The sequence below is a fragment of the Chrysochloris asiatica genome, unplaced genomic scaffold (assembly GCF_000296735.1).
Source record: "Chrysochloris asiatica unplaced genomic scaffold, ChrAsi1.0 scaffold00228, whole genome shotgun sequence".
Lineage (NCBI taxonomy): Eukaryota > Metazoa > Chordata > Mammalia > Afrosoricida > Chrysochloridae > Chrysochloris > Chrysochloris asiatica.
The window spans coordinates 1,732,821-1,747,708 of NW_006408746.1; the positions used below are offsets into that span (position 1 = coordinate 1,732,821).

At 37.2% G+C, this 14,888-nt stretch overlaps 1 protein-coding gene across 1 annotated transcript in view; it reads left to right on the forward strand.

Annotated features, from left to right (window-relative positions):
- Positions 1–937: 937 nt before the first annotated feature.
- Positions 938–14,888, forward strand: part of HSD17B4 (hydroxysteroid (17-beta) dehydrogenase 4) — a 116,042-nt gene continuing 102,091 nt past the window's right edge. Inside the window, exons 1-6 of the mRNA XM_006873197.1 lie at positions 938–1,046; positions 4,429–4,488; positions 6,564–6,585; positions 6,700–6,746; positions 11,633–11,717; positions 14,066–14,253. Coding sequence (XP_006873259.1) covers positions 11,695–11,717; positions 14,066–14,253 — 211 coding nt within the window. The 5' untranslated portion in view covers positions 938–1,046; positions 4,429–4,488; positions 6,564–6,585; positions 6,700–6,746; positions 11,633–11,694. The remainder of the gene's footprint in view (positions 1,047–4,428; positions 4,489–6,563; positions 6,586–6,699; positions 6,747–11,632; positions 11,718–14,065; positions 14,254–14,888) is intronic.

Here is a 14,888-nt window from a genome sequence, read left to right on the forward strand (position 1 = left end):
CCTACAGAATCATGCACAAGGTTGGCAGTTCAAACCTACCAGCCCCTTTATGAGAGAAAGATAAGGCTGCCTGCTCCCGTAAAGATTTACAGTCTTAGAAACTGTACATAGGGTTAATATGAACCCGAATTCACTTGACCAAAGTGGTTCTAATGTAGTGACTAAGGAACGCTGGTAGCACAATGCCTAAGTGCTCTGTTGCTAACCTACAAGCAGGTGGAACCTACTAGTGGTTCCCAGGGAGACTGCAGCCTAGGAAAAGCTAGGGCATTTCTACTCTGTCCTGTAGGGATTCTATGAGTCAGAATCAAATCAGTGGCACACAACAGCAACAACAGTGTAGAAACTTGTTTTGACTAAATCTGTTCTGATACTGTTTTACTGCATTTCATTCGTTTCAATAAGTTATTTATTCAAACCTTAGTACTTAGTTGTTTTGCTGTACTTTGTACATTTGCCACTTGAGGGTAGTGTTTCATTGCTCAAATAAATCTGTATTTAACTATAGCATTTGCTAATTTGCTTTCACAATTTCCTATGCTCATGTGAAAAGGACCAAAAAAGTAAAAAGACTAGGAGATGCTTGCTTTAAAATCTTTTTTAAAAAAAATCATTTCATGTCATTTGAGTTGCTGTTAAGTGCAGTAGAGTGGGTTCTGACTTACAGCTAACGTGTATAGGGTTTCTGAGGAGCAACTGGTGGGTTTGAACTGCCAATTTTGTGGTTTAAACTGACCTTGCAGTTCAGTGCTTATTCAACAGTGCCATAACAGGACTTGTCATTTGAGTAATTGTATGGAAATGAACAGTAAATTGAATACAGTATTTTCCCATCCTTAGGAATAATGTAAACCTCTTTGTGTTATTTTGTGTTCTTGTAGTATTTATTTATTTATTTATTTGCTTTTTTTTCTAAAGTTGTTGTTTTTGTATTGCAGTGAATGATTTAGGAGGAAACTTTAAAGGAGATGGTAAAAGCCCCTTAGCTGCTGATAAAGTTGTTGAAGAAATCAGGCGTAAAGGCGGAAAAGCAGTGGCCAACTATGGTATGGAATTTGATAAAATAACTTTTCTTTCAAATTTTTTACTCACATTAATAAAACACTGAGTAAAGATCTTAGCCTTCCAATGTAATATTCTTTTATGAGAACTTTAAAAAACTTTTATAGAGTTTATTTCACAGAATTCTAACTTTTCTATTGCTTAGGTTTTTAAATTAATGAGCACATGATATCAATAACAGTGTATATGTGGATATATGGAGCTCTGGTAGCGTAGTGGTTACGAATTGGTCTGCGAACCGCAAGGTCAGCAGTTTGAAACTACCAGCTGTTCCGTGGGAGAACGATGAGGCTTTCTGCTCCCTTAAGGATTTACAGCCTCGGAAACCCTGTACAGGGTCGCTATGAGTCAGAACCAACTCCACGGCACATAACAACAACAACAAATGTGGATGTAGGTTTTTTTTTAAAGTTTTTATGAAACCTGTTTTAGTTAATAGGTCATTATTTTTACAGAAACATGATGTGTTCTTTTAAAAAATTTTTTTCTAAAAAACAAAAACAAAACACCAACAATTAAAAGATTAAGAAAAAGTATTAAGAAGTGAAATGCCCTTTTTATATCCAGCCTCCATCTACCATTCTGTACAAGTAATCATGTTATAAGGGGGCTTTAAAAATTCATAGAAAAATTCCATTTTTTCAGTGAACTTTTTAACTCCTCATATGAAACTTTCTAATCCTTTTAAAAATGGGAGAATCACCATGTTGTTATTGTTAGTTACTGTCAAGTTTATTCCTACTCTTGGTAACCCCATGTGTGCATATGAAACTGCTTCATTGGGTTTCCAAGGCTATGACCACTCAGAAACAGATTACCAGACCTGACTTCCGAGGTGCTTCTGTCCGAGTTCAAACTGCCAACTTTCAGCTAGTAGCCAAACTTGTAACCATTTATGCCATCTAAGGACTCCAAAGTAGTGTGTTGTTGTTAAGTGCTACCAAGTTGGTTCCAACTCATAGCAATCCTGAGTAGATTTTCTGAGGAGCAGCTAGTGGGTTTGAATCACTGATTTTGTAGTTTACAGTCCAGTGCTTATTCTACAGTGCCACATCAGGACTCCAAAGTCAATATAGTTAGGCATTAAAATAAAGTCAAGAGAAAAACAACAAATACAATCTTTTAATTTGTTGAGCTAATCTTAATAGTATTTTCAAGAAACTTTACCAAACAGATTTACTTTAAAAAATGAGTGATTACTGACATTTTCTGCAAACCAGAATTGTTTTTATTGACCAAAGATAAAATTAGATTGAGAGTGACTTCATTTTGAAATATTAGAAAAAGAAATAGGGTATGATTTGTTTTTACTATTGAATAAATAAATGGCATTTAAAATTTTTTTTTTTTGCACTGGATATCTAGAGAAATGTTAAACAAACAAACAAACAAACAAAAAACTCATATCTGGGGTTTAGAAACCTATTTTATAAAGATAAACATACCAGGTTCTCCACAGTTCTGATATTCAACCTGTGTCAATGAGAGTTCAATCAGGTTTTCCAAGTGTGAAGGCTTTTATAATACAGGGAATTGGAGGCAGTCTCAACTATCAGAACGGCTGGGTGAGCCAAGGTCAGGGAAGCTGTTTTCAAGAACTCACCTGGATATGCCCTCAGTCTCACATCTGCTATCTCTCTGCTCTCGAAATTGCCTGCATCTTAAGGCTTTTCCTACTGTTCTCCTCCTAGTTGAACATCTTTCATTGGCCGACTTAACAAGGACTACAACAGGTCTGGGGAGGAGACACTTTCTGTTTCTTTCCCTGTGATAGCAGACAATAGAAAGAAGCAGTGGTGAGTGATACTGATTTGGTAGCAGACTGTTTGACACACAGTGGCACGAGTGTGAGCTCTTGTCTCTGAGAGTAGCTGATGAGGAGAAAAAAACCAAGCTGTAAGACTGTATTGATCTTTACTTTCTGTAGTTAGCATTGCAAAAACATTAGGGTTAGTTTTCATGTGTAGTTATATAACATTGAACATAGTGTTACAATTTATACATACATCTCCCTACCTGGCCGCAAAAGAAAAAAAACCCCAAAAAACAACAAAAAATGGCACTGACCGTTTCCCTCCCCTTTGGAATAATAGGTGATACTCAGCTATGGGATGTAACTGAGTTGGTGGCATTTAGCAGCAACAACAGCAACATAAATGAAATGAAATTAAGCATTCACTTGGTTTCACTGGCCACATTTCAAGCCCTCAATAGTCACATGTTACTGAACCAAACCGAAACCAGACCCACTGCCATCAGGTTGAATTCCAACTCATAGCGACCCTATGTATAGAAGCATACAGCCTGATTTTTTTTCCCCACAGAGTGGCTGGTTGGTGTGAACTCCCAGCCTTGTGGTTAGTAGCTCAACGCTTACAACAGTGCCATCAGCACATGTGACTAGTGACTACCACATCAGTGCAGAAATACAACAGTTTCATTATTGGTGTTAGTTGCCAATGAGTTGATTTCAATTGATGGTGATGGTTTGGTGCTGTAGGACAAGCAATGGACTGCAAAGTCGCTTTGAACTGCAAATCAACCAGCCACTCCTTGAAAACCCTATACAGGGTGGGGATGAGTTGGAACCGAGTTGACGGCACCTGGTAGCGTAGTGGTTACGAATCGGGCTGCGAACCGGAAGGTCAGCAGTTCAAAACTACCAGCTGCTCCGCGGGAGAAAGATGAGGCGATCTGCTCCCGTAAAGATTTACAGCCTCGGAAACCCTATTCAGGGTCGCTATGGGTCGAAACCGACTCGACGGCACTTAACAACAACAACAACAACAATAACAACAACAACAACAATGTGTATAGAGTAGAACTACTACATGGATTTTCAAGGCAGTGACCTTTTTGGAAGCAGATTATCAGGCCTTTGTTCTGAGCTTCTTCTGGTAGGTTCAAACGACCAACCTTTTTGCTAATAATTGTTCATAAGTGCTGTCGAGTGGGTTCTGACTCACAGTGACCCTGCGTAGGGTTTTCAAGGAGCAACTGGTGGGTTTGAACCAGCCTTCTAGTCCAGTGCTTATGTATCAGTGCCACACCAGGACTCCAATAGTAGAGTGTGTAAATGTTTGTGACCCAGGAGCTCCTTTCATTACAGAAGGTTACATTGGACAATGCTATTTATATAGTTCTAGAAAAATATTTCTTGTCCACGTTTCTCCCTTTTATTCTGTACATTAAATAGTTGTTTTAAGGGCTAAATTTTTTCTGTTATGTTAGACCATCTTTAAAAACATTTTTTTCTTGGGATTGAGTTCTGCTGAATAGTGTCTGTCATGTGTCTGATTGACAGAACTTAGAAGTCATTTGTGAGAGAGGTTACTGACGTTTTGTACTAATTTCCCTTTCCCTCAGATTCTGTGGAAGCAGGAGAGAAGATTGTAAAGACAGCATTGGATGCTTTTGGAAGAATAGGTGATGCTTTTTTGAGTTTCTAGTTCTTAAGAGCAGCTTCCATTTTCTAATAAAATATTGTTGATATTACTGTTATTTATTAAATGAATTGTTCTTTCTTGATAATCAGATTTGTTTTGCAAATTAAGTATTTTACAACCCTACTTTATTTAACAAAGAACTTAAGTAAGGTGCCAGTGTTTATACAGTTTTGTATGTTTTTACATTTGGTTTTATGCACTTTAAGTGCTTTAAAAAACTTGTAAGCATTCCCTCAGTGACCTCAGTGACTTTTTTTTTTTAATGATATCTCAATTATTTTTGTTTACAACTGAAACTCTGGGAATTGAAAATTAACATCCTCTCCTGTGAGCTTCTTATACACACCAGAAAACATTTCAACCTTGTGTTCTACATTGCTGTGCTGTGCTTTGTCCAAATAAACCTTTATAAGCAGGCTGCCATCCAGCTTTATTCGGATTCTCTTGCCCACAATTTCACTTGGGTAGACCAAGTCTTCAAGGATTGCATCATGCACAGCAGTCAGAGTGCGGCTCCTGGGACACTTTTGCTTTTTTTTTAAATGTTTTATTGTGAATTATTTGCTTGTTTTTTGTACGTCTTTTTTGAGTTGGTTTAGGCAGAATTCTGCTCTGAGCAATACAGACCACGTGCTTTCCACTGAACTTTTTCTCCAGTTCACGTACTAGTCGGACTTGGATTTTCCTGGAAGGACTTCAGTTGAGGAACAGAAACAAAGATTATAATAGCTTTACAACCACCACCAAATTCAATTTCCTTAGCTGCAGTTATGTTTGGCTCTCTTAACTGAGCCTTTCGGGTTCATCTCTAGCTCAAGAAAAGCCTGAGAAATACCAGACTCAAATTCATCCGGCTTTTCACCATTGGGCTTCACAGTTGTCGTTCTTGAATTGAACGTGACCTTTTTCTTGTCGAGCGCTGGCCTAAGAAGAGTTAGTGACCTTTTAATAATAATTAGTTAAACCTCAAATGTGCTTGTAAAATAAAAAATAAATCAGTAGTTTGGGAATAGAAGATCCAGTAGATTCTTTTGGATAATTATAATGATTTGTACTAAAAGGTTTCAGTGTCTTACAAATTAATTAACATAATTTGTATGTAAAAAATGTTTTTTAACAAAACTTTTCAAATATTTTTAGTTCATCTTTCTCTAGATAATCTTCCTGGTATAGTTCTGCATACTCTTGTTAAAAGATTATTGAATTAATAGTGAGAAACATTATCATAGATAAATCTAATATGTTTATGGTTTGAAAAAATTAATTTATGTGATTTGAATTGCCTCTTGTATCTTATTTTTGGCTAGCATATGTGCTTTTCCTAATTTTGTTTAGTTGGATTCATGTAAGAAAGGTTTTCACATACCAGCTGACAGAGAGATGGAGGAGACCACATGTATGAAGTTATAGGGTGAAAATAGCAAGATGGTGCTTAAACCTTTAAAAAAATAATTATTTTATTTGCATAGTGAGAATAGAATTATTTATCAGAATAGACTATCCATTTGTAACACTAATGGTTTTCTTTTTGGGTTTATGATCCTTTCAGTGGCAAGGAAAATGTTTTTGAATTTAAATTGCTGAGTAGATTTTGAGATTAAATGAGAGATAGTTAGCCACACAACAACCTAGGGTTGTATATCTGCAAAATTTATAAAGAAGCTGTTAGAATTTTAATAGAAGGTAGAGTTGGGGACAGTTGATATGAGGAAGAAACTAATGTAATGCTTGTGAATCTTTTTTTTTTTTTTTTTTGCCTGTCCTGGTGTGGTGCTGTGGGCTAATCCATAAGAATGCAAAATTGTTTGGAATGCCAGGTTGGTGGTTCAAGCTCACCAGCTGCTCCTTGGAAACCCTATACAAGGTTGCTATGGGCCGGAATCAACTCAATGGCATTGAACAACAGTGTAGTCATAAAATTTTGCTTTGAGAGCACACCTTACCTAGTATATTTACTTTCCCTTAAAAACATGATTTTGAAAGAAATGCAATTATAAGCAAACGTAAATTAATATGCTTACTTTTATGTTTTTGACTTGGATCTCTTTATTGCAGATGTTGTGGTCAACAATGCTGGGTGAGTATTTCTTTTTTCATTTTTAGTAAAGTAATGTGCATGCAAAGTGTATTTCTGTTTTTGTTTTTAATGTATAGTCCCCCCATCTTTTCTTACTATATATAAATTTTTTAGGATTCTGAGGGACCGTTCTTTTGCTAGGACAAGTGATGAAGACTGGGGTAAGTTCTGTGTCTCTGTGGAACACACCTATCCATTTAATCCTCTGTAGTAATTGATAAATTTATACACTTAAACCTTCTATCTGTTAGATATATGTTAATATAATTGCTGCTGAAAATAATGAATACTTGGAAGTAGCCTTTCTTTTTTAAGCATTTGGTAACTAAAAATATTTTAACTCATTTGGCAGAAGTTATTCCAAAAGTATTTTGTCCCATTCAATGTGTTTTTCCCTTTCTATCCTTAAGAGGTTGTCAGTATTCTCTAGCATTGTAACTCCTTTAAAAGGAGTTCTTTTAACCCAGTGCTTAAGCACTCAGCTGCTAACCAAGAGATCCGACCGGTCAAACCCATCAGCATTTAAGTGGAAATAAAGACCTGGAGATCTGATCCCATGAAGATCACAGCCTAGAAAACCCTATGGGGCAGTTCTTCTCTGCCATATAGGGTCACCATGAATCGGAACCCATGGACAGCACACAGCAACAACAATTACAGTAGTGATTAGTAGCTTATTTACCTGAGATTCTTTTTTCTAGAGCAGTAGCAATATATGGTGGTGAGCACGGGATGCCAAAATATATTGGAGATATGACAGCAGGTTGTATCAAAATCAAGTTGTAATTTTGAGACATCTAGTTAACTACAAGGTCAGCAGTTCAAATCTATTAGCTGCTTCCTGGAAACCCTATACAGAGTTGCTGTAAGTCAGAACCAACTCAGTGATACTTAACAGTAGCAAAAGCAACAACAATAAACAGGAAGGGTTTTTATTAGGTTGTCAGATGGGAAAGATTGACTTTAGATAATGAAATTTTGTTTTGTTTTGCTTTTCCTCTTTTCCATCACTTTTATTGGTCCAAAGAATTAAAATGAACAGTGGGGCTGAGGCGATGGTGGCTGTTGACAACTGAGATGAATGTACTATCACTTACGGAGTGTGTGTCCAGGGAATATTGTTAGAAGTTCTTTTGGAAGAACAAAATATAGATATACCTCCTTTTATTGTGTTTCATTTGATTGAACTTTGTAGGCATTGCACTTTTTACACATTGAAGGTTTTTGACAGCCTTGCATTGAGCAAGACTGTTGGTGCCATTTTTCTAACAGCACGTGTCTACTTCTTGTTTCTATCATATTTTGATATTTCTGACAATATTTCAGACTTTTTCCTAATGCTGTTACACACTTAATAGAATACAGATTAGTATAACATAGCTTTTGTGTGTACAGAGAAATTAAAAAACAGCAACAACAAACCCCACGGAGACTCGTTTTATTGCTATAGTTGCTTTATTGCTGTTGTCTGGAACCTAGCCTGCAATATCTCTGAGGTATGCATGCATCTCCACCACTCATCTGCCAGTGTGTTGTACTCTGGTGGCTTGTGTGTTACTGTGATGCTGGAAGCTATGCCACTGATATTTTAAATGTGAGCTGGGTCACCCATGGTAGAAAGGTTTCAGTGGAACTTAATTAAGACCAGTTAATAGCACTATTATTCAACTTTACGTTGTTGTTGTTGTCAGGTGCCATCGAGTCGGAACCGACTCATAGCGACCCCATGCACAGCAGAACGAAACAATGTCCGATCCTGGGCCAACCTCAGTACCGCCGCCACACTTGAGTCCATCAATGATGCCACCTGGCTGATCCATCTCGTTGGGGGTCTTCCTCTTTTTCTCTGACCCTCCACCCTACCCAGCATGACATCCTTCTCCAACGATTGTTTCCTCCGGACAATATGTCCAAAGTAGGAGAGACGAAGCTTAGCCATCCTGGTCTCCAAGGAGCACTCTGACTGCACTTCTTCCAAAACAGGTCTATTGGTTCTTTTGGCAGTCCATGGCACTTTCAGTATTCTCCTCCAACACCACAACTCAAAGGCATCAATTCTTCTACAATCTTCCTTATTCACTGTCCAGCTTTCGCATCCGTATGAGGCTATTGAAAACACAATGGCCTGGGTCAGGCGCACCTTAGTCCTCAAGCTGACATCTTTGCTCTTCAATATTTTAAAAAGTTCCTGTGCAGCAGATTTGCCCAGTGCAATATGTTGTCTGATCTCTTGACTGCTACCACTTAATACCAGTTAATACCACTATTATTCAACTTTACATACCAACCACTAAAGCCAGGGATGATGAAATTGAAGAGTTCTACCAGCTTTTTCAGAAGAAGGAGAGGCGGACTACTTCTGAATAGTTAGTTACTAAAAACCTTCTGACTAGTAGCAGAACAGTGTCAGATATAGTACTGAATGATTAAATCATTGTGGGAGCAGCGGAACAGTGTCAGATATAGTGCCAGATGATGAGCCCCTCAAGTGGGAAGGCACTTAAAATATGACTGTAGAAGAGCTGTCTCCTCAAAGTAAGGTTGACCATGATGACGTGAGTGGAGCAAAGCTTCTGGGACCTTCATTTATTGATGGGGGCACAACTCAAAATGAGAAGAAAAAATGACAAACATCCATTAATATTTAGAACATGTAATGTACGGTTCATGAATCTAGGGAAATTGGAAGTTGTCAAAAATGAAATGGAACACATAAAGATTGATATCCTTGGCATTAGTGAGTTGAAATAGACTGGTATTGCTCATTTTGAATCAGATAATCATATGGCTTATTATGCTGGGAACAACAAATGGAAGTGAAATGACATTGCATTCATTGCCAAAAAGAACATCTCAAGGTCTATCTTGAAGTACAATGCTGTCTGTGATAGGATAATATCCATACGTCTACAAGGAAACCCAGTCAATACCACTATTAGTCAATTTTACATACCTATCACTAAAGCCAGGGATGATGAAAGTGAAGAATTCTACCAACTTCTTCAGTCTGAAATTTATCAAACATGCAATAAAAATGCATTGATAATTACTGATGATTGTAATGTAGAAGTTGGAAGCAGAGGAAGGATCAGTAATTGGAAATTATGGCCATGGTGATAGGAATAATGCTGGAGATTGCATGAACAGAATTTTGAAAAATCAATGACCTATTCATTGCAAATACCTTTTTAAAAAAACATAAAAGGTGACTATAGCCAAATGGGATACACAGGAATCAAACTGACTACTTCTCTGGGAAGAGATGATGGAGAAGCTTAGTATCATCAGCCTAAACAAGGCCAGGGAAGACTGTGGAACAGACTATCAATTTCTCATATGCAAATTCAGGCTGAAATGGAAGAAAATTAAAGCAAGTGCACGAGAGCCAAAATATGACCCTGAATATATCCCTCCTGAATTTAGAGAATATTTCAAGAACGGATTTGAAACATTAGATACTAATGACTGAAGACCATAAGAATTGTGGTATGACATCAAGAACATATATGAAGAAAACAAAAGGTCATTAAAAAGAAGGGAGGTCTTCAATAAAATCAAGGAAATTTTGCAAAAAAAAAAAAAGAAGGGAAAGAAAGAAAAGACAGCAGTGGATGTCAGAAAAGACTCTGAAACTTGCTCTGGAGTGTAGAGGGACTAAAGTGAGTGGAACTAATGAAGTAAAAGAGCTGAACAGTAAATTTCAAATGGCAGTTGAAGAAGACAAAGTATATTAATGAAATGTATAAAGACCTGGAGTTAGAAAACCAAAAAGAGAACATGCTCAGCATTTCTCAGGCTGAGAGAACTGAAGAAATAATTCAGCCGTGGGTTACAATATTGAAGGATTCTATGGGCAAAGTATTGAATGATGTACAAAGCATCAAAAGAAAATGGAAGGAATATACATAGTCACTTTAGCAAAAAATAAATGCAAGATGTTCAATTATTACAATTGGTAGCACATGACCAAGAACTGATGTTTCTGAAGGAAGAAATCCAAGTTGCATTGGTGAAAATAAGGCTTCAGCAATTGATGGAATATGAATTGAAATCATTCAACAAACTGATGCAGCACTGGGGGCACTCACTTATCTATGCCAATAAATTTGGAAGATAGCTACTTGGCCAACTGATTGGAAGAGGTCCATATTTGTGCCCATTCCAAAGGGACGGTGACCTGACAGAATGTGGAAACCATCACACAGTATCACTGATATCACATGCAAGTAAAATTATGCTTTATATAATTCAAAAACAGTTTCAGCAGTACATCTAGAGGAAACTGCCAGCAATGGAAGCCAGATTCAGAAGAGGCTATAAAACTAAGGATATCATTGCCGGAGTCAGGTAGATCTTGGATGAAAGCAGAGAATACCAGAAAGATGTTTACCTGTCCTTTATTGACTATACAAAGACTTTCAACTGCATGAATTTTGACAAACTATGGATAACATCTTGAAGAATGGATATTCCAGACTTTTCAAAACCCAAATTTGTTGTGGTTTATTTCATAGGCAGAATCATGACTGATTTGCAAGTGATTTGCTACATGATCCACTGCCACTCGTCTATTTGACAGAATAGTTCGTGTGCACAATCAATGTTGTCATCAGCCATGGATGTGGATGGGCTAGTGTGAATAATTTTTGACTCATCCCCATCTGTAAAGTTCCTGGAACTTCATAGTAGTTGTGGTTAGGTACCAGTGAATTTACATATACATAAGTTATAATTTAAAGGTACCATTACATTTACATACGTATGGGTTACAATTATTGACTACTTGGCAATTGATTTGGTTTTAATGTTTTGGTATCATAAATTATAGGGCACACTGTTGTTTTGGTATGAACGATTGATTAGTAGCATAATTGGAAGAAAATAAAAAAATAGCTTTCATTTTCAGAGAGGAAGGTGGCAGTAGGTGATTTTTAATGCTTGTTATAAAGTAATATATTTGTGTAAATAAACTATCCTTTATGTTGAGACTACATGTCCCCATTTAATTTTTGGGAAAGGTTACAATAAAAATAATTTCTTGTTTTAGATCTAATCCATAGAGTTCATTTGCGGGGCTCATTTCAAGTGACCCGGGCAGCATGGGATCACATGAAGAAACAGAATTATGGAAGGTAGAGTTAAATATGATTGTCAACAGTAATAAAAATGTTGTATATGTTGGAAAGATGATATTCTAAATGTGCTATGAAATGATTACTGGATGTTGAAAGTATCTTAAGTATGTGAAGGCTTTTTAAATGTAGTCTTGGCATATGCTTTCTAGTAAATTGGTGCTAATCAGTCGTAGTTTAGTTGGACAGTTTTATATTTCTTTTACTTGTACTTTGTATTATTAATGTTCACCCACAGCTCTCTGGGATTTAAAAGAGCAATGCATACATTGTGGATTTGGCTGTGTGCACTTCATTCTCTAACCAGAATGTCATCTTGTGTCTTAAGTGACCAACTGAGGAGAGATGAGTGGCTATTTCCTGCTAGTTTGTACTGGCTAGATATCAGTTAGTCTTTATAAACTGTTTGGAAACTGTAGGACTTCTCATGATTGCATCTACATGATATGGTAGTGCAAGTAAGTGGCTCCATGAACTCTAATGTCTGGTCATTCGTATTAACTAAAGGTCTACACACATCTAAAAACAAAAAACCAAAATCATTGCCGTCCATTTGATTTCAATCTATGGTGACCCCACATGTTTCAAAATAGAAACCACCACAGGGTTTTCATTGGTTGTAGACACTTGGATTACCATGAGTCAGAATTGACTTGATGGCAAATGGTTTGGTTTTTGCCTTAAATTTTATGGAAATAAATAACTAGTTCTTTCTAAATCAGCAACCTTTTACTTGGTAGTTACAAAACCATGTGGAGGCTGTGTTCTGACTTTAAAGGGGAAAGGAGAATCAAACACTATCAGCTCAAGGGTGATTTCTGTGAAATGGAAGTCAAACATATCTCTAACCTACAACCTTCTGTACCCTGTTCTGATAGCAACCATCCCTCCCACAGCACTCTGCTTTACACCTGGGTTTGACAATCCATTGCAATGGCCACACAGAACTCAGAATAGTATGGGGTTTATTAGGGAAGTGAACAGGTTACAATTCAGAATCAAAACCAACTCAGGATGCAGCACTTTTCCGATCAGGAATGCCTCTTCTGTGCTCTACTGCAGACATGCCTCACTCTTGTCTTTGGCTTTTTAGCCATGTGACCCCTTGGCCTCTGCCCATCTTAGGCAAGTGTTACAAAACTCTCTTAGCCAGTCTGTGAATGCCCAAAGAACACATTCTGTAAGCCAGTCTCCTGCCCATAGACACTCAGCTTAACTTAGTCCATGGGCCTAGAGCCTGGAGCTGCTCTTTCTCTACATGCCACTCCCTTTGCTGTGGTCTCTGCTGTTGTTGTCTTTGCTGTTACTGCTATTTGACGTTGCTATTGTTGAGCGCTGTCGAGTAGGTTCCAACCCATAGTTACCCTGTACAGGGTTCCCGAGGCTGTAAATCTTGACGGGAGCAGAAAGCCTCATCTTTCTCCTGCAGAACATCTGGTAGTTTCGAACTGCTGACCTTAAGGTTCACAGTCTGATTCGTAACCACTACTCTACCAGAGCTCCTTGCTATTTGAGGTAGGGCTGTCAAACCACTCACGTTCTTTCGTTTTGATGGTTATAAGATTGTCTATTTCTGTTTATGAGATGGGTACTTTTAAACGTACTTGGATTGCAAAACTAACCAATCCCAGTCTTTACTGTTATTTTCATGGTCTCATCCAATCACTTGGTGGGAATTAAGACATTGGATAGAAAGGCCGTATCAAGTAAATTCAAGGTACCACAATAGTCAAGAGTAAACTGTTTCCACCTCTCAGGAACTCAGACACAACTACTCAAAACAATTATTTTTATTACCTGTTCTTATTGGAAATTTGAAGCTTATCCTGATTCTGAACATTTTTGTAAGTTAATGGTAGGACTTATTTAACTTGGTTAAAGTAGAGTGGGTGAGGCATTGTTTTAATATGAGACGTTTAATACTTCTTCAGAAAGGGAGAGGTTTCTTAAAGTGATATGGCCTGAAAATAATAATTTATCTAATTTTTAGATAAATTAGTTTTATCTAATAATTTTTTGCTAAAGCTTTATGTTATGTGACACTCACTTATTTTATACTTGTAAACACTTATTGTTGGTTTTAATAAATAATGTGTATGCATTCCTAGATTTAAGTTAATTTTATCCTGTCCAAGGTTTTTCAAAACAATTAAATTTAATAGATGAATTTGGAGATACCACTTTTGAATTAATATTTTAGATATGTGAATCATAACTGTAAAATGCTAGTGACTATAAACAGAGTTGCATTTGACAGGTGTAATAGTACCAAAAAGAGGGAGAGAAAGAGTTGCAGTGTTAGCAGAACATAGAAAAGACAATGTTGAGAGATCGATTTTCCTTTTTAGAATCGTTATGACATCATCAGCTTCAGGAATATATGGCAACTTTGGCCAGGCAAATTATAGTGCTGCAAAGCTGGGTCTTCTGGGCCTATCAAATACTCTTGCAATTGAAGGCAGAAAAAGCAACATTCATTGCAACACTATTGCCCCTACTGCTGGATCACGAATGACTAAGACTGTTTTGCCAGAAGGTAAGTAATTTAAGATTTTTCAGTACTGATAGCTTGCCAATTGGTGTAGAGCTAACTTTGCAAAACTGTTTCATTTTCTGAATACATGAAACAATTATTTTCTCTACCATATCAAAAACATTATATGCATATAATGTTTTTGTAATCAGTGCTTCATTTTGCAATGCTCATTGTGTAAAATAAAAGGCACAAAGGAAAAATAAAAATGACCCATAATTCTATGACACTGAATTCAACTTTCATTATTTTTCTCTGCATTGTTGTTGTTGTTAGGTGCCATTGAGTCGAGTTGGTACTGACTCATAGCGACCCTATGTACAAAAGAACGGAACACTGCCTGGTCATGGGGCAGCCTCACAATTGTTGCCACGCTTGAGCCCATTGATGCTGCAATTTTGCCAATCCATCTCGCTGGAGGTCTTCTTCTTTTTCTCTGACCTTCCACCTTACCAAACATGATATCCTTCTCCAGTGACTGGTCCCTTCTGACAATATGTACGAAGTAGGAGAGACAAAGTTTGGCCATCCTGACCTCCAAGGAGCACTCTGGCTGCACTTCTTCCAAAATGGATCTATTAGTTCTTTTGGCAGCCCATGGCACTTTCAGTATTCTCTTCCAACACCATACCGAAGGC